General features: G+C 48.0%; 1 protein-coding gene across 1 annotated transcript in view; it reads left to right on the plus strand.

Moving 5' to 3' along the window:
- LOC126426517 (uncharacterized) overlaps nucleotides 1-25,368 on the plus strand; it is a 433,256-nt gene that overhangs the window by 18,966 nt on the left and 388,922 nt on the right. The window contains exon 3 of the mRNA XM_050088422.1: nucleotides 8,026-8,790. Within this exon, the coding sequence (XP_049944379.1) occupies nucleotides 8,026-8,790 (765 nt within the window). The remainder of the gene's footprint in view (nucleotides 1-8,025; nucleotides 8,791-25,368) is intronic.

Genomic DNA, 25,368 nt, shown 5'->3' on the forward strand with positions numbered 1-25,368 from the left:
ATGCCATCTTCAGACCTGTTTTACAAAAACATGTCCTAATATACTGAAGCCGTTGTGGCATCGTCAAATGCTCAACAATAAATCAGCGCCAGCATTGTTAAATACATACATTGTGTTACAAAAAGGTACGGCCAAACTTTCAGGAAACATTCCTCACACACAAAGAAAGAAAATATGTTATTTGGATGTGTGTCCTTAAACGCTTACTTTCCATGTTAGAGCTCATTTTATTACTTCTCTTCAAATCACATTAATCGTGGAATGGAAACACACAGCAACAGAACGTACCAGCGTGACTTCAAACACTTTGTTACAGGAAATGTTCAAAATGTCTTCCGTTAGCGAGGATACATGCATCCACCCTCCGTCGCATGGAATCCCTGATCCGCTGATGCAGCCCTGGAGAATGGCGTATTGTATCACAGCCGTCCACAATACGAGCACGAAGTCTCTACATTTGGTACCGGGGTTGCGCAGACAAGAGCTTTCAAATGCCCCCATAAATGAAAGTCAAGAGGGTTGAGGTCAGGAGAGCGTGGAGGCCTTGGAATTGGTCCGCCTCTACCAATCCGTCGGTCACTGAATCTGTTGTTGAGAGGCGTACGAACACTTCGGCTGAAATATGCAGGAGCTCCATCGTGCATGAACCACATCATGTGTCGTACTTGTAAAGGCACATGTTCTAGCAGCACAGGTAGAGTATCCCGTATGAAATCATGATAGCGTGCTCCATTGACCGTAGGTGGAAGAACATGGGGCCCAATCCAGACATCACCAACAATGCCTGCCCAAAAATTCACAGAAAATTTGTGTTGAGGACGTGATTGCACAATTGCATGTGGATTCTCGTCAACCAACACATGTTGATTGTGAAAATTTACAATTTGATCACGTTGGAATGAAGCCTCATCCGTAAAGAGAACATTTGCACTGAAATGAGGATTGACACATTGTCGGATGAACCATTCGCAGAAGTGTACCCGTGGAGGCCAATCAGCTGCTGATAGTGCCTGCACACGCTGTACACGGTACGGAAACGACTGGTTCTCCCGTAGCACTCTCCATACAGTGACGTGGTCAACGTTACCTTGTACAGCAGCAACTTCTCTGACGCTGACATTAGGGTTATCGTCAACTGCACGAAGAACTGCCTCGTCCACTGCAGGTGTCCTCGTCGTTCTAGGTCTTCCCCAGTCGCGAGTCACAGGCTGGAATGCTCCGTGCTCCCTAACACGCCGATCAATTGCTTCGAATGTCTTCCTGTCGGGACACCTTCGTTCTGGAAATCTGTCTCGATACAAACGTACCGCGCCACGGCTATCGCCCCGTGCTAATCCGTACATCAAATGGGCATGTGCCAACTTAGCATTTGTAAACATTGCAATGACTGCAAAACCACGTTCGTGATGAACACTAACCTGTTGATGCTACGTACTGATGTGTTTGATGCGAGTACTGTAGAGGAATGAGTCGCATGTCAACACAAGCACCGAAGCCAACATTACCTTCCTTCAATTGGGCCAACTGGCGGTGAATCGAGGACGCACAGTACATACTGACGAAACTAAAATGAGCTCTAACGTGGAAATTAAGCGTTTCCGGACACATGTCCACATAACATGTTTTCTTTATTTGTGTGTGAGGAATGTTTCCTGAAAGTTTGGCCGTACCTTTTTTAACACCCTGTATGCACTCTACTTTATACAAGAGTCATCTTGTTCATAGCAGTACTATACAAAACAAACTGTGGGCAGGCATGCTCTTATTAAGTGATGCACACTCTGTGATCAAAAACATAGGTTTTTCATATCAGGTGCATTGTGCTGCCACCTACTGCCAGGTACTCCACATCAGCGACCACAGTAGTCATTAGACATCGTGAGAGAGCAGAATGGAGCGCTCCGCGGAACTCGCAGACTTCGAACGTGGTCAGGTGATTGGGTGTCATTTCTGTAATACGTCTGTACGCGAGATTTCCACACTCCTAAACATCCCTAGGTCCACTGTTTGCGATGTGATATTGAAGTGGAAACGTGGAGGGACACGTACAGCACAAAAGCGTACAGGCCGACCTCGTTTGTTGACTGACAGAGACTGCCGACAGTTGAAGAGAGTCGTAATGTGTAATAGGCAGACATCTATCCAGACCATCACACAGGAATTCCAAACTGCATCAGGATCCACTGCAAGTACTGTGACAGTTAGGCGGGAGGTGGGAAAACTTGGATTTCGTGGTCGAGCGGCTGGTCATAAGCCAGACATCACGCCAGTAAGTGCCAAACGACGCCTCGCTCGGTGTAAGGAGCGTAAACATTGGACCATTGAACAGTGGAAAAACGTCGTCTGGAGTGACGAATCACGGTACACAATGTGGCGATCCGATGGCAGGGTGTGGGTATGGTGAATGCCCGGTGATTGTCATCTGCCAGCGTGTGTAGTTCCAACAGTAAAATTCGGAGGCGGTGGTGTTATGGTGTGGTCGTGTTTCTCATGGACGGGGCTTGCACCCCTTGTTGTTTTGCATGGCACCATCACAGCACAGGCCTACAGTGATGTTTTAATCACCTTCTTGCATCGCACTGTTGAACAGCAATTCGGTGATGGCGATTGTATCAACACGATCGAACACCTGTTCATAATGCACGGACTGTGGCGCAGTGGTAACACGACGATAAAATACCTGTAATGGACCGGCCTGCACAGAGTCCTGACCTGAATCCTGTAGAACATCTTTGGGATGTTTTGGAACGCCGACTTCGTGCCAGGCCTCACCGACCGACATCCATACCTCTCCTCAGTGCAGCACTCCGCGAAGAATGGGCTGCCATTCCTCAAGAAACCTTCCAGCACGTGACTGAACGTTTGCCTGCGAGAGTGGAAGCTGTCATCAAGGCTAAGGGTTGGCCAACACCATACTGAATTCCAGCATTGCCGGTGGAGGGCGCCACAAACTTGTTAGTAATTTTCAACCAGGTGTCCGCTTACTTTTAATCACATAGTGTATGAGCAGTTGTTCATATTCGCTTCTGTGAAACACGTCCCTTCTGCTGAACAAGTGTTCGTAGCTCTTCAAGGTATGCATTTTACACGAGGTGGTACTACTCATTTTTGTTTACGTTTTCGTCCTCCGAAAATCTGGAAAACAAAGCACTTACAAGGGGAGGCCGCCAATTGTGAAATTCAGATTCGATTCATACTGCGCATAATAAAAGCTCATGGCCAGAGGTGTAATGTGGCAAAGAACCAAGAGGCACTTGTCAGCCGTTCTCGAGAAAATCGACAGTTAAAAGAAACCGTTGCACTGAAATACTCTCAACGATTAGTAACTTTGTACGGCGTCGTGGAGCAGCGGTAAGCGCTAGGGTTTGTAATCCGAAGGTCGCCGGATCGAATCTCGCGCCATGCAACCTTTTTTTTTAGTATTTGTTTTTTGTAATTCAAATATATAAATATAATTCCCGGCAATCAGTTGCAACAATTATGGATATAATAAGTTGTTGAACGTCGTTTGTCGTGGAAAACCTGGCGACTTCGAACATGATTGTGTTCTCCGCAAACAAAGTTGTATTTCACAAATGTTATTAATTGTCTTCATAATGTTAACCACGTTTAGTTAACGGAAGACGTAGAGACGATATTCCGAAACGAATACGCATAGCGTAAGTCAAACGTTCGAATTAGAATAGAGACCCCACGAACACAAATTTGCTGTGGCAGGTATGAAATATAAACTCCGTTACCCGCTCGTTACACTTGAAGGACAGATGTTGAATGGGCCGAAACGAGCCGCCGCATAACAGCGTAGTTGCCTGCTAACTTCGAAAGAACGTAGATGCGGTCCCTAGCGCAACTTATAACATCGTCGAAAATCAGTGCGGACGGGAGAGCTTTGGTACACCCTGTTAAAAAAACGGAAAAATGGAGGCGGTACAATTGGAGAGCGATCCGCCTTCACCAACATGCATAAGTAATTCATTAATAGTATATATATATATATATATATATATATATATATATATATATATATATATATATATATATATTACAAAAAACTAATAATAAAAAAAATTGCATGGCGCGAGACTCGATCCGGCGACCTGCGGATTACGAACCCGAGCGCTTACCGCTGCGCCACGACGCTGTAGAAAACTATTAATCGTAGAAAGTATTTCACCGCAACGGTTTCTTTCAACTGTCGATTTTCTCGACAACGGCTGGGAAGTGCATCTTGGTGCTTTGCCACATTACACCTCTGGCCATGAGCTTCTATTATGCGCAGTATGAATCGAATCTGAATTTCACAATTGGCGGCCTCCCCTTGTTAGAGTAGAAGAGATTTGTTTAACGGTATTGTATTGTATGTTAACCGGGCACCTAGAAACGACGGAGAGGCTCCGTCCCCGCCGCAGCCGCAGTGGTCCACAGCCCCACGACGACTGCCGCAGTGCACTTCACCCCTCCGCCGCCCCACACCCAACCCACGGTTATTGTGCGGTTCGGCCCCCTGTGGACCCCCCAGGGAACGTCTCACACCAGACGAGTGTAACTCCTATGTTAGCGTGGTAGAGTAATGGTGGAGTACGCGTACGTGGAGAACTTGTTTGCGCAGCAATCGCCGACATAAAGGGTATCTGAAGCGGAATAAGGGGAACCAGCCGAGATTCGCCGAGGCAAATAGAAAACCGCCTAAAACCATCCACAGACCGGGCGGCTCACCGGACCTCGACACAAGTCCGCCGGCCGGAAAGTGTTGTTGGCTTGGTTGATACAGGGGAGGGGACCAAACAGCCAGGTCATCGGTCGCATAGGATTAAGGAAAGATGGGAAGGAATGCAGCCTTCCTATTTCAAAGGACCCAGCCCAGCATTTGCCTTAAGCGATTTAGGGAAACCACGGGAAACCTAAATCACGATGGCTGGACGTCGGTTTGACACGTCGTTTTCCCGTATGCGATTCCAGTGTGCTAGCCACTGCGCCACCTCACTCGGAGAAGAAAGTGTGGTGAGTAAGGGTTGTAGAGGCAGATCAAGCTTGAGTACAGCAAAGAGAAAGAACAGTTTGTACGTTGCATGTGATCAGAAGTATGTGGACTCCTGGCTCAGCCGTGCGGTTCTAGGCGCTGCAATCTGGAACCGCGAGACCGCTACGGTCGCAGGTTCGAATCCTGCCTCGGGCATGGACGTGTGTGATGTCCTTAGGTTAGTTAGGTTTAACTAGTTCTAAGTTCTAGGGGACTAATGACCTCAGAAGTTGAGTCCCATAGTTCTCAGAGCCATTTGAACCATTTTTGAACTCCTGGCTGAAAATTACTTACAGGTTCGTGGCGCCCTCCATCTGGTTGGTTGGTTGTTTTGGGGAAGGAGACCAGACAGCGAGGTCAACGGTCTCATCGGATTAGGGAAGGACGAGGAAGGAAGTCGGCCGTGCCCTTTGAAAGGAACCATCCCGGCATTTGCCTGGAGCGATTTAGGGAAATCACGGAAAACCTAAATCAGGATGGCCGGACGCGGGATTGAACCGTCGTCCTCCCGAATGCGAGTCCAGTGTCTAACCAGCCCTCCATCTGTAACGCTGGAATTCAATATGGTGTTGGCCTACCCTTGGCCTTGATGACAGCTTCCACTCTCGCAGGCATACGTTCAGTCAGGTGCTGGAAGGTTTCGTGGGGAATGGCAGCCCAATCTTCGCAGAGTACTGCAATGGGGAGACGTATCGACGTCGGTCGGTGAGGCTTGGCGTGAAGTCAGCGTTCGAAAACATCCCAAAGTTGTCGTATGGGATTCAGGTCAGGACTCTGTGCAGGCCAGCCCATTACAGGGATATTCCCGTGTAACCGCTCCGCCACAGGGCGTAAATTATGAATAGATGCTCGATCGTGTTGAAAGATGTAATCGGCATTCCCGAATTGCTCTTCAACACTGGGACGCACGAAGGTGCTTAAAACATCAATGTAGGCCTGTGCTGTGATAGAGCCACGCAAAAAACAAGGGGTGCAAGCCTCCTCCATGAAAAACACGACCGCCGGCCTGGGTGGCCGTGCGGTTCTAGGCGCTACAGTCGGTAACCGCGCGACCGCTACGGTCGCAGGTTCGAATCCTGCCTCGGGCATGGACGTGTATGATGTCCTCAGGTTAGTTAGGTTTAAGTAGTTCTAAGTTCTAGGAGACTGATGACCTTGGAAGTTAAGTCCCATAAAGATCAGAGACTTTTGAGCCAAAAACACGTCCGCACCATAACACCACCGCCTTCGAGTTTCACCGTTGGCACTACTCACGCTGGCAGATGACGTTCACCGAGCATCAGATCGCCACATTGTGTACAGTGATTCGTCACTCCACGCAGCGTTTTTCCACTGTTCAGTCGTCCAATGTTTACGCTCCTTACACCAAGCGAGACGTCGTTTGGCATTTACCGGCGTGATGTGTGGCTTATGAGCAGCCGCTCGACCGTGAAATCCAAGTTTTCTCACCTCCCAACTAACTGTCATAGTGTTAATGTGGATCCTGATGCAGTGTGGAATTTCTGTGTGACAGTCTGGATAGATGTCTGCCTATTATACATTACGACCCTTTTCAACTGTCGGCGGTCTCTGTCAGTCAACAGACGACGTCGGCCAGTACGCTTTTGTGCTGTACGTGTCCCTTCACGTTTCCACTTCACTGTCACATCATGAACAGTGGATTGGTTCGAATGGCTCTGAGCACTATGGGACTCAACTGCTGTGGTCATAAGTCCCCTAGAACTTAGAACTACTTAAACCTAACTAACCTAAGGACATCACACACATCCATGCCCGAGGCAGGATTCGAACCTGCGACCGTAGCGGTCGTGCGGTTCCAGACTGTAGCGCCTTTAACCGCTCGGCCACTCCGGCCGGCCATGAACAGTGGAGCTAGGGATGTTTATGAGTATGGAAATGTCTCGTACAGACGTATGACACAAGTGACACCCAATCACCTGACCACGTTCAAAGGCTGTGAGTCCTGTGGAGCGCCCCATTCTGCTCTCTGATGATGTGTAATGACTACTGAGGTCACTGGTATGGAGTAGGTGGCAGTAGGTAGCAACACAATTGATGTAATATGAAAAACGTATGTTTTTAGGGGTGTCGAGAGGTATCGTGTAGCATGGAGAGCTACACCATACCAGCCTTGTGAGTCAAGACAGCAAAGACAATAACATTTATGTTATAGGGTCGTCTTAAATGCTGGTACGGAGTAGTTACGACCTTCCCAATCGTTATCTGTAAAGCGGACATCTGCTACATTCTAAAGGCAGCGCCGCGCGGTTAGAGCAGGAAGTGCAGGCTGCCTGGCAAAAACAAGGTGCGCCCACTGATTGCGACACTCTGCGTGACTTGCAGCTCAATCACTGTCAGTCTGCTGAAGGGCAGGCATTCGTCATGGTAGGTGTGACTGGCCGCCGCTACTTCCTGGATATGACAGCACTCGCTATGCCCCAGGGACACTAGCGCTTCCCGGTAGCAGCTAGCCAGGAACCGGCCACTAGATTGTGTAGATCATCGCAGAAGGCCGTTGCCCACAGCGCCACAAAAAGGCGCAAGCCTCGTGCGGGCCAAGCAGCGGAGAATGCACAGTGGCTGGAGTGGCTGGAGGCATCTAGTGTCGTCCGATGAGTCGCAGTTTCGCCTCTTTTCAAGTGGCGCTAGGCGTCCAGTGTAGTGAAGCCCCACTGAGGTGCCTCTACAGAAGGTGTGGTTCACACCAGAGGGGGCTCTGGGATGTTATACGGGTATTTTTCGTACTACGACTTGGACAGGAATAGTACACTAAACTAAACTCCACCTGAAGAGGCCACGAAGGCCCAACGGTACCGACCGACCGCCGTGTCATCCTCAGCCCACAGGCGGCACTGGACGAGGATACAGAGGGGCACGTGGTCAACACACTGCTCTCCCAGCCGTTGTCAGTTTTCGTGACCGTTGTCGCTACTCCTCAATCAACTAGCTCCTCAATTGGCCTCACAAGGGCCGAGTGCACCCCACTTGCCGACAGCACTCGGCAGACCCGGACAGTGACCAATCCAAACAGCAGTCGGCAGGCCAGGACGGTGACCAATCCAAATAGCACTCGGCAGGCCCGGACGGTGACCAATCCAAACAGCACTCGGCAAGCCGGGACGGTGACCAATCCAAACAGCACTCGGCAGGCTGGGACGGTGACCAATCCAAACAGCACTCGGCAGGCTGGGACGGTGACCAATCCAAACAGCACTCGGCAGGCTGGGACAGTGACCAATCCAAACAGCACTCGGCAGGCTGGGACGGTGACCAATCCAAACAGCAGTTGGCAGGCCGGGACAGTGACCAATCCAAACAGCAGTTGGCAGGCCGGGACAGTGACCAATCCAAACAGCAGTTGGCAGGCCGGGACAGTGACCAATCCAAACAGCAGTTGGCAGGCCGGGACAGTGACCAATCCAAACAGCACTCGGCAGGCCGGGACAGTGACCAATCCAAACAGCACTCGGCAGGCCGGGACAGTGACCAATCCAAACAGCACTCGGCAGGCCGGGACGGTGACCAATCCAAGCAGCACTCGGCAGGCCGGGACAGTGACCAATCCAAGCAGCACTCGGCAGGCCGGGACAGTGACCAATCCAAACAGCACTCGGCAGGCCGGGACAGTGACCAATCCAAACAGCACTCGGCAGGCCGGGACTGTGACCAATCCAAAAAGCAGTCGGCAGGCCGGGACGGTGACCAATCCAAACAGCAGTCGGCAGGCCGGGACAGTGACCAATCCGAACAGCACTCGGCAGGCCCGGACGGTGACCAATCAGAGTGCTGGCCGAGCCAAACACTGCTTCTCTTCAGTGATCTCACGAGAACTGGTGTTAGCACCGCGGCAGGTCTGTTGGCACAGTGATGAAATTGTGAAGTGGAAATGTGAAGGAAGAACCAGAGCTAAACCAAGACCAGGAACACTCCATGGACAGCTGGACAGGCACCGTCCACTACTGTGGAGGGTGGCTGTAAAAAATAGAACGAAATCAGCGGAAAGAATCACTTGTTAGTACCAAAGTGATACCAGCAGTCCATATTGTGTGTAGGCAGTTAAATCGAATGGGTTACAATGGTTGGATAGCTCCCTGTGAGCCACACATTGCTCTAGTCGACACTAAGCGATCCTTGAGGTGGTGTAAAGACTGACAGCACTGGACAGTGGATGACTGGGACGTGTGACTTGGAGTGATGGCCGCGCTGTAGGCTGTGGCAAGGCGATGGAAGGGTTTGGAGTTGTGGAATGCCTAGAGTACACTACCTGCCATCACGTATATTGCGAGCAGTTAAATACGGAGGTGGTGGTGTTACAGTATGGGGGTTTTGTTAGGGTGTGGTCCCCTTATTCCACAAGACATCAGTAGGTGCGGAGTGATATGAACACATTTTACGGCACAGTGAACTATGTACAATAAAGAAACAGTTTGGAAACGATCATTGTTTCTATGAGCAAGAAAATCCACTGTGTTATAACTGGTGAGGCAGTGGTTTTCGGATGTTGTTGTTGTTGTTGTTGTTGTTGTGGTCTTCAGTACTGAGACTGGTTTGATGCAGCTCTCCATGCTACTCTATCCTGTGCAAGCTTCTTCATCTCCCAGTACCTACTGCAACCTACATCCTTCTGAATCTGCTTAGTGCATTCACCTCTTGGTCTCCCTCTACGATTTTTACCCCCCACACTTCCCTCTGATACTAAATTGGTGGTCCATTGATGCCTCAGAATATGTCCTACCAAGGGATCCCTTCTCCTAGTCAAGTTGTGTCACAAACTCCTCTTCTCCCAAATTCTATTCAATACCTCCTCATTAGTTATGTGATCTACCCATCTAATCTTCAGCATTCTTGTGTAGCACCACATTTCGAAAGCTTCTATTCTCTTCTTGTCCAAACTATTTATCGTCCATGTTTGTATTCCAACAACCATACAGTAAAGCTGCATGCCCTTCGGAAAAATTATGGCTGTGATTTCCCCTTGCTTTCAGCGATTCGCATTACCAGCACAGCAAGGCCGTTTTGGTTAGTGTTACAAGGCCAGATCAGTCAGTCATCCAGACTGTTGCCCCTGCAACTGCAGAAAAGGCTGCTGCCCGTGTTCAAATGTTCAAAATGTTCAAATGTGTGTGAAATCTTATGAGACTTAACTGCTAAGTTCATCAGTCCCTAAGCTTAGACACACACCCCAGGAGAAACACACACACACTCATGACCGAGGGAGGACTCAAACCTCTGCCAGGAACAGCCGCACAGTCCATGACTGCAGCGCCTTACCCCGTTTGGCTAATCCTGCACTGCCCATCTTCAGGAACCACACGTGTGTCTGGCCTCTCAACAGATACCCTCCATTGTGGTTGCACCTACGGTAATGCTATCTGTATTGCTGAGGCACGCAAGCCTCCCCACCAGTGGCAAGGTCCATGGTTCGTGGTTCATGGTGGTGTGGATAGTAACATTCCTGAAATGGACTAGCCTGCCCAGAGTCCCAACCTCAATCCAAAGCAACATCTGAGGGGTGGCTTGGAATGTCAATGTCGCTCCAAACCTAAGTGACCGACTTCGCTGCTTCCCCAGGTTTCGGCTGGTGAGGAAGAATGGTTTACGATTCCTCCAAAGATATTCAGGCATTTCACTGAAAGTGTCGCAGCAGTGATCAAGCATCATAAGGATGAAGGGTGGCTGGTTGGATGATTTGGGGGAGAGGACCAAACAGTGGAGTCATCGGTCTCAAGGGCAGAGAGTTGACAAGGGATGTCGTAGAATGTTGCCGGCCGAAGTGGCTGTGTGGTTCTGGCACTGCAGTCTGGAACCGTGAGACCGCTATGGTCGCAGGTTCGAATCCTGCCTCGGGCATGGATGTGTGTGATGTCCTTAGGTTAGTTAGGTTTAACTAGTTCTAAGTTCTACGGGACTAATGACCTCAGAAGTTGAGTCCGATAGTGCTCAGAACCATTTGAACCATTTTTTAGAATCTCGACGTCGCTCTCCAGATGTGTCCAAGCTATGCTTCCCCTGGTGTCGGCTCTTGAGGAAGTATGGGTTGCCATTCCTCCACAGACATTCAGGCACCTCGCTGAAAGCGTCGCCAGCAGTGTTCAAGCCATCATAATGGCGAGGGGTTGGTTGATTTGGGGGAAGAGACCAAACAGTGAGGTCATTGGTCTGAAGGGCAGAGAGTTGACAAGGGATGTCTTAGAATGTCGACGTCACTGTCCAGATCTAAATGTCTATACTATGCTTCGCCTGGTTTCGGTTCTTGGGGAAGAATGGATTACCATTCCTCCACAGACATTCAGGTACCTCACTGAAAGCGTCCCCAGCAGTGTTCAAGCCATCATAAGGGCGAAGGGTTGGTTGGTTGGATGATTTGGGTGAGAGAACCAAATAGGGAGGTAATAGGTCTCAAGGGCAGGGAGTTGATGAGGGATGTCTTAGAACGCCGACATTGCTTACCAGTCCTAAGCGTGCAAGCTATGCTTGCCCTGGTTTCGACTGTTGAGGAAGAATGGGTTGCCATTCCTCCAGAGACATTCAGGTACCTCACTGAAAGTGTCCCCAGCAGTGTTCAAGCCATGATAACGGCGAAGGGTTGGTTGATTTGGGATTTGGGGGAGGGGACCAAACAGCGAGGTCATATGTCCCAAGGGCAAAGGGTTGACACACCACGTATTAATGTCCAGTAACAGCTGTCCAGATGATCTGATACTGTATATCTGACACACAGGATCCATCCTTACACTTTGGAGATGATCGGGCGACTGCCATTACTTGTGTGCAAATAAAAATTCGCCACTACAGTATTTGATAGTTGCACGGTGTCCTTGTTTCAATACATTCACCCTATAGAGGCGTCTTGGGGAACGAGACGAGGGGAGGGGGGGGGGGGGGCAGGCAGACAAGACAAGTGCGTGAGTGTGTTTACAGCGGTGGCTGGTGAATGGTGTCGCCATTCATGCGCCAGCCGGTCGCGTCAATGGCCGGTCGCTGGCGCCAGCTTAATGGCGCCACTTACGCAAAGAGGCCCCGCTATCTGCTGGTCTGACGCCATCTCAAGGCCCGCGCGTCCTGCTTGCCACTCACTCCGTCAGATAAGGGCGACGGCGCGTCAGAGGCTCCAACCGCGGGTCACTCGGCGGTCACTGGGAGGGCGCCCCACCAACCGGCGACAACTGGATCGCCGTCCTCGAGGCGAGGCGAGGAGAGGAACAGAAGCGCCGTCGCAGTCGGCGCGCAGTCGCTCCAGCTGCCCACGTCTCGCTGTTCGCAGGCTGACCCCTCCAGTTGAGAAATCTACTCACGCCGTGTTGCGTCACCGTCCCCGAACTGGATCCGCTATTTATTGGAGGATGGGCCTGGCGATAAAGTGTTGCTCCACGCCAATGGTACGCAGTATTTCTTGAACATGTTCTCAGTTCGAATGTAACAAACTTTCTTGAGACTGAGAAACTTAAGTCCCCGAATCAGTATGGTTTTAGGAACAATCTACATCTACATGGATACTCTGCAAATCACATTTAAGTGCCTGGAAGAGGGTTCATCGAACCACAATTCTCTATTATTCCAATCTTGTATAGCGCGCGGAAAGAATCAACGCCTATATCTTTCCGTACGAACTCTGATTTCCCTTACTTTATCTTGGTGATCGTTCCTCTCTATGTAGGTCGGTGTCAACAAAATATTTTCGCATTCGCAGGAGAAAGTTGGTGATTGGAATTTCGTGAGAAGACTCCGTCGCAACGAATAACTTCCAGCCGAAATCCTGCATCATTTCTGGGACCCTCTCTCCCATATTTGGCGATAATACAAAGCCGAAACAATTCAAAGAAGGCAGGACTGCCTTCTTTGAATTGTTTCGATGTACTCCGTAAGTCCTACCTGGTAAGGATCCCACACCGCGCAACAGTATTCTAAAAGAGGACACACAAGCGTAGTGTAAGCAGTCTTCTTAGTAGGTCTGTTTCATTTTGTAAGTGTCCTGCCAATAAAACGCAGCCTTTGGTTAGCCTTCCCCACAACATTTCCTGTGTGTTCCTTCCAATTTAAGTTGTTCGTAATTGTAATACCTAGATATTTAGTTGAATTTACAGCTTTTAGATTAGACTGATTTATCGTGTAACTGCAGTTTAACGAGTTCCTTTTAGCACTCTTGTGGATGACTTCACACCTTTCGTTATTTAGGGTCAACTGCCAATTTTCGCACCATTCAGATATTTTTTCTAAATTGTTTTTCAATTTGTTTTGATCTTCTGGTGACTTTATTAGTCGATTAACGACAGCGTCATCTGCAAACAATTGAAGACGGCTGCTCAGATTGTCTCCCAAATCGTTTATATAGATAAGGAACAGCAAAGGGCCTATAACACTACCTTGGGGAATGCCACAAATCACTTCTGTTTTACTCGATGACTTTCCGTCAGTTACTACGAACTGTGACCTCTCTGAAAGGAAATCACGAATCCAGTCACATAACTGAGACGATATTCCATAGGCTCGCAATTTTCCTACGATCCGCTTGTAGGAATATGGAATCGATCTGAAATCCCTTGTCAATATCACTCAACACTTCATGTGAATAAAGAGCTAGTTGTGTTTCACAGGAACGATGTTTTCTAAACCCATGTTGACTGTGTGTCAATAGACCGTTTCCTTTGAGGTAATTCATAGTGTTCGAACAGAATATATGTTCTAAAATCCTGCTGGATATCGAGGTTAACGATATGGGCCTGTGATTTACTGGATTACTCCTACTACCTTTCTTGAATATTGCTGTCGCCTGTGCTACTTTCCAGTCTTTGGGTACGGATCTTTCGTCGAGCGAACGGTTGTATATAATTGTTAAGTATGGAGCTAGTGCATCAGCATGCTCGAAAGGATCCTAATTGGTGTACAGTCTGGACCAGAAGACTTGCTTTTATTAAGTGATTTAAGTTGCTTCACTACTCTGAGGATATTTACTTCTACGTTACTCATGTTGGCAGCCGTTCTCGATTCGAATTCTGGAATATTTACTTCGTCTTGTTTTGTGAAGGCATTTGGGAAGGCTGTGTTTAGTAACTCTGCTTTGGCAGCACTGTCTTCGATAGTATCTCCATTGCTATCGCGCAGAGAAGGCATTGATTGTTTCTTGCCGCTAACATACTTCACACACGACCAGAATCTCTTTGGATTTTCTGCCAGGTTTCGAGACAACGTTTCGTTGTGGAAACTGTTATAGGCGTCTTGTATTGAACTCCGCGCTAAGTTTAGAGCTTCTGTAAAGGTTCGCCAATGGTGGGGATTTTGCGTCTGTTTTAATGTGGCATGTTTGTTTCGTTGTTTCTGCAACGGTGACTTGTGGAAACTCAGCTTGCCCTTTTCTCTCATGATAGACTGTGAACTCTGGATAAAGGGCAACAGGCAGATTCAGTATTTCTAGACTTCCGGAAAGCATTTGACACGGTGCCCCATTGCAGGCTCTTAATGAAGGTACGAGCGTATGGAATAAGTTCAGACATATGTGAGTGGCTCGAAGACTTCTTAAATCGTACAACCCAGTATGTAGTCCTCTACGGCGAGTGTTCATCAGAGACAGGGGTATCGTCAGGAATGCCCCAGGGAAGCGTGGTAGGTCCGCAGTTGTTCTCTGTATACATAGATGATTTGACTGACTTGTTGGACAGCAGTCTGTGGTTGTTTGCTGATGATGCCGCGGTGTTGAAGTTGAGGGACTGTAGAAACACTGTATCTCTGTTTACTATGATTCCGCTCAATGAAGTTATGGTTTACATAACGGAAGTTTTCCCTGAAGATTTGACCGCTGTGTTTAGACACTGTCTCACATCTAGCCAGTTTCAGTGGGATGAGGAGTTTTGTGAGCAAGTGGATGGTGTTGCCATGGCTAACCCGTTGAGCCCTGCGATTGCCAATTTTGACATGGAGAAATTTGAACAATTAGCGTTGAATAACGCAAATAAGAAACCATGTTGTTGGTATCGTTATGTAGACTACATATTCGTGGTTTGGACACACGGTAAAAAACGACTAATTTTTCGATTATCTTAATAGCATAAGCCCTAAAATTCAGTTTACCATTGAAGTTGAAAAAGACCATGCTATTTCTTTTCTCGACGTGTTAGTCATGAGACAGACCGATGGCAGTCTAAAACATGACGTTTTGCCATTTGTGCACCCAGGTTCGTCGTCCAGTGCACCATCGCAGGCGCTCCTGTCTGTGATGCAGCGTCAAGGGTAACCGCAGCCACGGTCTCCGAGCTGATAGTCCGTGCTGCTGCAAACGTCGTCGAACTGTTCGTGCAGATGGTTGTTGTCTTGCAAACGTCCCCATCTGTTGACTCAGGGATCGAGACGTGGCTGCACGATCCGTTACAGCCGTGCGGATAAGATGCCTGTCATCTCGACTGCTAGTGATACGAGGCCGCTGGGATCCAGCACGGCGTTCCGTATTACCCTCCTGAACCCACCGATTCCATATTCTGCTAACAGTCATTGGATCTCGAACAACGCGAGCAGAAATGTCGCGATACGATAAACCGCAATCGCGATAGGCTACAATCCGACCTTTATCAAAGTCGGAAACGTGATGGTACGCATTTCTCCTCCTTACACGAGGCATCACAACAACGTTTCACCAGGCAACGCCGGTCAACTGTGTATGAGAAATCGGTTGGAAACTTTCGTCATGTCAGCACGTTGTAGGTGTCGCCACAGGCGCCAACCTTGTGTGAATGCTCTGAAAAGCTAATCATTTGCATATCACAGCATCTTCTTCCTGTCGGTTAAATTTCGCGTCTGTAGCACGTCATCTTCGTGTTGTAGTAATTTTAATGGCCAGTAGTGTACAATGAATTATTATTAAGCATGTTCTAAGATTTGCTTTCCGTTTCCGCGTTAGGTACGTTCCGCTTTATACAAAAAATTAGAATGTGGAACTGCACTGTTTGCGTCGGGACTGAAATACTTGCACGGTTTGGGCAGTTTTCCGAATTATACATGTGCCGATTTGAGCAAGTTTTACTGTATTTTCTGTGAACGGGCTGAGCAAGCGACCTCTGGGGCGCCTGGGATAGCTGCTACCCGCCAAGCACAGCCGACCCGCGGCCTTGGTCCGTGGTGAGAAACTGTTCTCGCTTTTGTACGAAGAACGTACTGGCAGTTAATGTAAATGAGTAACTATACATGTTGAACATAGGTAGGTTCATGTTGTGAACGCCATAAACGCTGGTGATGTCGGGAGAGCATTGCTGTGCATGGTATCGCTCCGCGGCGGAATCCGAGCAGGACGTCACGAGAGGAGAGGAACATTATGCAGCGCGGTAGAGTCATGTATGAATGAGGCAACATAAGTAGAAATAGAGGAGTTGGATAGAAACGGTGAAATCTGGCGAGAAATGTATCCTTGAACGTAAATGCAGGCGCTAGCTAAGTGTGCACGTTACGCTGTTAGGTGGGTACAAAAACACGTATTACGCGATGTGCGTAAACAGTACACCTATGCACCAGCGCTCCTAGCGTGCAAATCTGTAACTACAGGCTGGTTCACGTAGACCTGTTACTCCATCCACGCGGGATATACCTGGAGCAAATCCGCAGTAGACGGAATTAACGCGCGAAACGCAGCTAGAACTGACTGCTCTCTTGCAATCTTCGTACGTCCATATTTAACTACTGGCCATTGATATTGCTACACCACGAAGATGACCTGCTACAGACGCGAAATGTAACCGACAGGAAGAAGATGCTGTGATACGCAAATGATTAGCTTTTCAGAGCATTCACACAAGGTTGGCGCCGGTGGCGACACCTACAACGTGCTGACACGAGGAGAGTTTACAAGCGATTTCTCATACGCAAACAGCAGTTGACCGGCGTTGCCTGGGGAAACGTTGTGATACCTCCTGTAAGGAGGAGAAATGCGTACCATCACGTTTCCGACTTTGATAAAGGTCGGATTGTAGCCTATCGCGATTGCGGTTTATCGTATGGCGTCATTGCTGCTCGCGTTGCTCGAGATCCAATGACTGTTAGCAGAATATGGAATCGGTGGGTTCGGGAGGGTAATACGGAACGCCGTGCTGGATCCCAACGGCCTCGCATCACTAGCAGTCGAGATGACAGGCATCTTATCCGCACGGCTGTAACGGATCGTGCAGCCACGTCTCGATCCCTGAGTCAACAGATGGGGACGTTTGCAAGACAACAACCATCTGCACGAACAGTTCCACGACGTTTGCAGCAGCACGGACTATCAGCTCGGAGACCACGGCTGCGGTTACCCTTGACGCTGCATCACAGACAGGAGCGCCTGCGATGGTGTACTCGACGACGAACCTGGGTGCACGAATGGCAAAACGTCATTTTTCCGGATGAATCCAGGTTCTGTTTAGAGCATCACGATGGTCGCATCCGTATTTGGCGACATCGCGGTGAACGCACATTGGAAGCTTGTATTCGTAATCGCCATACTGGCGTGTCACCCGGCGTGATGGTATGGGGTGCCATTGGTTACACGTCTCGGTCACCTCTTGTTCGCATTGACGGCACTTTGAACAGTGGACGTTACATTTCAGATGTGTTACGACCCGTGGCTCTACCCTTCATTCGATCCCTGCGAAACCCTACACTTCAGCAGGATAATGCACGACAGCAAGTTGCGGGTCCTGTACTGGCCTTTCTGGATACAGAAAATGTTCTACTGCTGCCCACGGCGCTCTTGAACTCACTGTCTCCTTGATGTGGCCTATCTTGCGCATGGATTACTCAGTTTGTATATTTTGCTAATTTTTTTTATAATTCCACACAACTTCTGCCTGTTTTCTCGATTCATCCGTGTTCAGTTTTTCAAGGCCTATCCACTGTGGCAAGTTGTAACTAAATCTGAGGGGGGTGCGATGGGGAGGTTCCCTTGTTAGTGTACACGAATAGCCTCAAAGTGACAACGGAGCTACAGTTGTTGCAGCTCATGTGAATGGATTGCAGTCGATTCACTTGTCGACTCAATTCAGTGTTCTCGCAAGTGGTGTCAGAGATTAACAAGTCGAAGAGTTTTTCCGTCATTTTGAACGGTACTGTTAATTTTCTTCAGTGTCAACCAAAACAACGTGGGTTCTACATGAGTAAGTAAAGAAAAAAACGGCTGCGTGAAGTTGGCACACAGCCAAATTTAGCTTTTAGGTCGGTGCGCGCCTTATACCGCAGTCAGCTGGATTCACTTTTCAACAAGATAACGCTTCGAGGTACTGTCCACCGGTTCTTCCTTTTCCTCCGACGATATCCGTATTGCCGTCTGTCAGCAGGGGGTGTCTCTTCGTCTTCACCACTGGACTTCCCTTCACGGGAAAAACGTCCGGGCAACAAAACCTCTCCCAACCACCTCGTCTCGGCCCTCTCGCCGCAAGATCATTTTAGCCGGATTGCGTATTGCGCACTGTCGCTGTAGACACCGCCATTTGTTAGGTGGTTATCCCCCACCGCTTTGTGCATACTGCTTTCAACCTTTGGCGGTCTGCCATTTCTGACCGAATGCCCTTTTTCAACCTCTTACGTTCTGAAAAGGGGAGGCCGCCAATTGTGAAATTCAGATTCGATTCATACTGCGTATAATAAAAGCTAACGGCCAGAGGTGTAATGTGGCAAAGCAACAAGATGCACTTCTCAGCCGTTGTCGAGAAAATGGACAGTTAAAAGAAACCGTTGCGGTGAAATACTCTCTACGATTAACAATTTTATACAGCATCGTGGCGCAGCGGTAAGCGCTCGGGTTCGTAGTCCCAAGGTCGCCTGATCGAATCTCGCGCCATGCAACTTTTTTTTATTATTTGTTTTTTTTTTTGTAATTCAAATGTACACACACACACACACACACACACACACACACACACACACAGATATACACTCCTGGAAATTGAAATAAGAACACCGTGAATTCATTGTCCCAGGAAGGGGAAACTTTATTGACACATTCCTGGGGTCAGATACATCACATGATCACACTGACAGAACCACAGGCACATAGACACAGGCAACAGAGCATGCACAATGTCGGCACTAGTGCAGTGTATATCAACCTTTCGCAGCAATGCAGGCTGCTATTCTCCCATGGAGACGGTCGTAGAGATGCTGGATGTAGTCCTGTGGAACGGCTTGCCATGCCATTTCCACCTGGCGCCTCAGTTGGACCAGCGTTCGTGCTGGACGTGCAGACAGCGTGAGACGACGCTTCATCCAGTCCCAAACATGCTCAATGGGGGACAGATCCGGAGATCTTGCTGGCCAGGGTAGTTGACTTACACCTTCTAGAGCACGTTGGGTGGCACGGGATACATGCGGACGTGCATTGTCCTGTTGGAACAGCAAGTTCCCTTGCCGGTCTAGGAATGGTAGAACGATGGGTTCGATGACGGTTTGAATGTACCGTGCACTATTCAGTGTCCCCTCGACGATCACCAGTGGTGTACGGCCAGTGTAGGAGATCGCTCCCCACAGCATGATGCCGGGTGTTGGCCCTGTTTGCCTCGGTCGTATGCAGTCCTGATTGTGGCGCTCACCTGCACGGCGCCAAACACGCATACGACCATCATTGGCACCAAGGCAGAAGCGACTCTCATCGCTGAAGACGACACGTCTCCATTCGTCCCTCCATTCACGCCTGTCGCGACACCACTGGAGGCGGGCTGCACGATGTTGGGGCGTGAGCGGAAGACGGCCTAACGGTGTGCGGGACCGTAGCCCAGCTTCATGGAGACGGTTGCGAATGGTCCTCGCCGATACCCCAGGAGCAACAGTGTCCCTAATTTGCTGGGAAGTGGCGGTGCGGTCCCCTACGGCACTGCGTAGGATCCTACGGTCTTGGCGTGCATCCGTGCGTCGCTGCGGTCCGGTCCCACGTCGACGGGCACGTGCACCTTCCGCCGACCACTGGCGACAACATCGATGTACTGTGGAGACCTCACGCCCCACGTGTTCAGCAATTCGGCGGTACGTCCACCCGCCCTCCCGCATGCCCACTATACGCCCTCGGTCAAAGTCCGTCAACTGCACATACGGTTCACGTCCACGCTGTCGCGGCATGCTACCAGTGTTAAAGACTGCGATGGAGCTCCGTATGCCACGGCAAACTGGCTGACACTGACGGCGGCGGTGCACAAATGCTGCGCAGCTAGCGCCATTCGACGGCCAACACCGCGGTTCCTGGTGTGTCCGCTGTGCCGTGCGTGTGATCATTGCTTGTACAGCCCTCTCGCAGTGTCCGGAGCAAGTATGGTGGGTCTGACACACCGGTGTCAATATGTTCTTTTTCCCATTTCCAGGAGTGTATATATAATTTTATACTTGAAATAAATCCAATCCATCGTCCACCACCAATTGTCTTCTCCGATTTTTGCCGATATGATACGATACGCGTGGTATGCATCAAACCTGACGAACGATAGAAAAATTTTTCAGAATGTCAATCAGGTGTGTTTCCCAACAGATAATTCAAAAAACAATTGTTCTTGTAAAAACGCATCGTTTATCAGATGTGCTCGATATCGTGCTGTTTCCTGCTTTCCATGTTTCTATGATAACCATCACTCTGGTTGGTGCGATACTCCAGCTACTTTTGGTCACTAATGGTTAATTGTGTGCGAGTGTATACCGAACTTTTCAATAAATTGTATCCACTTGAATATTATTTTGTGATATTGTGTTTTATTTCAAGTATTATTTTTCCACGACAAACGACTTTCAACAACTTATTATATGCATAATTGTTGCAACTGATTGCCGGGAGTTATATATATATATATAATTTGAATTACAAAAAAACAAATAATAAAAAAGTTGCATGGAGCGGGATTCGATCCGGCGACCTTCGGATTACGAACCCGAGCACTTACCGCTGCGCCACGACGCTGTAGAAAACTATTAATCGTAGAGAGTATTTCACCTCAACGGTTTCTTTTAACTGTCGATTTTCTCGACAACGGCTGAGAAGTGCATCTTGGTGCTTTGCCACATTACATCTCTGGCCATGAGCTTTTATTATGCGCAGTATGAATCGAATGTGAATTTCACAATTGGCGGCCTCCCCTTGTGAGTTACCGGCCGTTTTAGCTAACGACGCGAGGGCTGCAATAGCTCCATATTTCAAAATCATATACAGCCGTTCGGTTGACCAAAGATCCGTACCCAAAGACTGGAAACTTGCACAGGTCACGCCAATATTCAAGAAAGGTAGAAGGAGTAATCCATTAAATTACAGGCCCAAATTAACGTCTATACGCAAGAGGATTCTGGTACACATATTGTGTTCGAATATCATGAATTACCTCGAAGAAAACGGTCTGTTGACACAGTCGACATGGGTTGAGAAAACATTGTTCCTGTGAAACACAACTAGCTCTTCACTCGCATGAAGTATTTCAGATTTCCGTTTTCCTGGATTTCCGAAAGGCTTTTGACACTGTACCACACAAGCGGTTTGTAGTGAAATTGCATGCCTATGGAATATCGTCTCAGTTATGTGAATGGATTCGTGATTTCGTGTCAGATCACAGTTCGTAGTAATTGACGGAAAGCCCGCATCTCGTGGTCGTGCGGTAGCGTTCTCGCTTCCCACGCCCGGGTTCCCGGGTTCGATTCCCGGCGGGGTCAGGGATTTTCTCTGCCTCGTGATGGCTGGGTGTTGTGTGCTGTCCTTAGGTTCGTTAGGTTTAAGTAGTTCTAAGTTCTAGGGGACTGATGACCATAGATGTTAAGTCCCATAGTGCTCAGAGCCATTTGAACCAATTGACGGAAAGTCATCGAGTAAAACAGAAGTGGTTTCTGGCGTCCCCGAACGTAGGCCCTTTGCTGTTCCTTATCTATATAAACGATTTTGGAGATAATCTGAGCATCCGTCTTAGGGTGTTTGCAGATGACGCTGTCGTTTTTCTACTAATAAAGTCATCAGAAGATGAAAAGACATTCCAAAACGTTTTTACAAAACATCTCTATGGTGCAAAAACTGGCAATTTACCCTGAATAATGGAAAGTATGAGGTTATCCAAACGAGTGCTAAAAGGAATCCGTAACACTACGGTTACACGATAAATCGGTCGAATCTAAATGCCATAAATTCAACTAATCACAAACAACTTGAATTGGAAGGAACACATAGAAAATGTCGTGGAGAAGGGTAACCAAAGGCTGCGTTTTATTGGCAGCACACTTGGAAAATGTAACAGACCTGCTAAGAAGCTGCCTACATTACGCTTGCCGGTCCTCTTATAGAATACTTACCTGGTAGGACTGACAGAGTAAATCGAAAAAGTTCAAAGAAGTGCAGCACGTTTTGTATTATCGCGAAATTGGGGAAGCAGTGTCACAGAAATGATACAGGATTTCGGGTGGACATCATTAAAACAAAGGCGCTTTTCGTTGCGACGGAATCTTCTCACGAAATTCCAATCACCAACTTTCTCCTCCGAATGCGAAAATATTTTGTTGACACCGACCTACATAGAGAGGAACGATCACCACGATGAAATAAGGGAAATCAGAGCTCGTACGGAAAGATATAGGTGTTCGTTCTTTCCGCGTGCTATACGAGATTGGAATAATAGAGAATTGTGAAGGTGGTTCGATGAACCTTCTGCCAGGCACTTAAATGTGATTTGCAGAGAATCCGTGTTGATGTAGACCGCGTTTTCCGCTGCTGCGTCGTAGCAAAATGGCGAAGGACATTTCTAGTTCAGGACCTCCCTTGTCTCCACGACGTATTTTGTGGACCTTTCTCCAGCAGGGAGGCCTTGTTCTTAGATCTCTTTTCTCCCATCCAATGGGCTTAACGTGTAGTCGTTTTTAGCTCCTTTTTCGTATTAATGTTCTAAAGTTCTGACATGGGCGCGTATGACAGTAGTTGTTTTTACGCCGTAAAACAAAACAAAACAAACTTCAGAATGCAAGTCAGTTTCGGTCTACACGCTTTTGCAGGTATTTCCCTGTAAGATGGAGAATCTAGCTTCTACTTTGTTATTTCTGTAACTTTGGATTGTACGTAATTCTAATGCATATTGGACACAATCAAGAATCATTTTCTCCGCCGGCCGGAGTGGCCGAGTGGTTCTAGGCGCTACAGTCTCGAACCGCGCGTGGCTACGGTCGCAGGTTCGAATCCTGTGTGATGTCCTTAGGTTGGTTAGGTTTAAGTTGTTCAAAGTTCTAGGGGACTGATGACCTCAGAAGTTAAGTCCCATGGTGCTCAGAGCCATTTGAATCGTTTTCTCACCCTGTTTGAGACGACAATGGTTCAAATGGCTCTGAGCACTATGCGACTTAACTTCTGAGGTCATCAGTCGCCTAGAACTTAGAACTAATTAAACCTAACTAACCTAAGGACAGCACACACATCCATGCCCGAGGCAGGATTCGAACCTGCGACCGTAGTGGTCAGGCGACAATGGGTGGTTGTGTTTATTTATGGAGAAATGCTTCACAAAAGTGTTGCTGATTTATTAAATTTTATTATTAAATGGACTACAGACTGCAAAGGCCTATTTTGAAACTGTAATACTCTTTGAACCTACTTTGACTTTTCCTGTAACCACCGCCCTCAGTTGGGAAAAACTTTTCAACCATAAACAGGGTAAAAACCTGTGCGTACAAACCAAGCTCTGTTGTCCACTGGAAAGGCTCTCCTGAGTCCTTGTAATAGTCACCAAAAAAGTAATTTCATATTTGAAAAATTATATTTTATTCTGTTTTAGCTACTTACCGTCACGAAAAGATAAGTACAAGGCATTGGTTTAAATTCCAAAAAATGGAAAACTGTTCACTTCACAAAAGGAAAAAAGCTTAGTATCCTTTAGTACAAAATGATAGTTGGAATCGACCAATTCATACAAACACCTGAGTGCAACATGATCAGATACACTTAGTTGTGGGAAGAGCAAATGGTATACTTCAGTGTATTGGTAGAATATTGGGAAATTCCTTACAAACAAGTCGTGAGACCTGTTCTAGAATATTGGTTAAGTATGTGGGACCCGTACCAAGCATGACTAACAGAGATGCTGAACATATACAGAGAAGAGCAGCACGAACGGTCACAGGTTTGTTTAATGCGGGGGAGAGTGTCACAGAGATACTGAAGGAACTGAATTGGCACTCTCTTGAAGATAGGCGTAAACTATCCCGATAAAGTCTGTTAACAAAGTTTCAAGAACTGGCTTTAAATTATGATTCTAGGAGTGTATTACAACCCGCTATGTACCGCTCCCGTAGTGTCGGAGGACAGGATTAGATTAATTACAGGACGTACGGGCGCATTTAAACAGTTGTATGTCCCGCGCTCCATATATGAATGGAACGGGAGAAAGCAGTAATAACTCGCACAATGGAACGTACCCTCTGCCATTCGCTTCACAGTGGTTGCAGAATATGGATTACATGTGGAGTTCTCAAGGAGACAAAAAAACTAGGATGTGTCACTCGTCACTCTTAAAGCAGGCTACGTCGTCTGTAAGAAAAACAACGTGGTTTCGTTTTGCCACTCCGGCGGGAAATACGGCACCTGTAAGTAGTACCAGCGTCTGCCGCCTGGAGCCGCCACCGTGCACCACTGCAGGACTGTAGCGCTCGGAGTAACGGCTGCTGCCGCTAGATGGCATGAGAGTACACTGCGTTACCCCTGTAGTCGCTCGGCGAAAGAGGCGCACAGTTTCAAGAAGTTTATAACTTCCATCCTGTCTTAAACGTCATGTCACAAGGCGAACCTCTCATAAATTGTGCTGTTAGGATCGCAGTCATATATACATTCCCTCGGTAATGATGAATGAAATATCTCGACAACCTGAAGTTATGCTCGGCTGATCTATACTAGTAAACGGCTAACCCGGTCACCCGCTACAGTTGCAGCTGCCTATCCAACGGCTTCCAGGAGCAACAAAAGTTTGATTTTCAGTACTTCAAATTGTTCAAATGGCTCTAAGCACTATGGGACTTAACATCTGAGGTCATCAGTCCGCTAGACTTAGAACTACTTAAACATAACTAACCTAAGTACATCACACTCATCCATGCCCGAGGCAGGATTCGAACCTGCGACCGTAACAGCAGCGCGGTTCTGGACTGAAGCGCGTAGAACCGCTCGGTCACAACGGCCGGCTTCAGTTTGGTAGTGGAGAGAAATGTGAGGAGGTAAAAATTATAGGCTATGACGCGGCGTGTTTTGAATTCGTCTACAAATACCGCGGTTAACGATCCTGAATTATTCCTGCTGAAGCCCACACGTATGACACATCTTTCTTTGTTTCTTGTCCAGAACGGAAAGTTAATAGACAAAGTATACGTTGATAATATTGCATAAACATTGCTTCTGAACTAATACTGTT

The sequence above is a fragment of the Schistocerca serialis genome, chromosome 11, assembly GCF_023864345.2.
Source record: "Schistocerca serialis cubense isolate TAMUIC-IGC-003099 chromosome 11, iqSchSeri2.2, whole genome shotgun sequence".
NCBI classification, from domain to species: Eukaryota; Metazoa; Arthropoda; class Insecta; order Orthoptera; family Acrididae; genus Schistocerca; species Schistocerca serialis.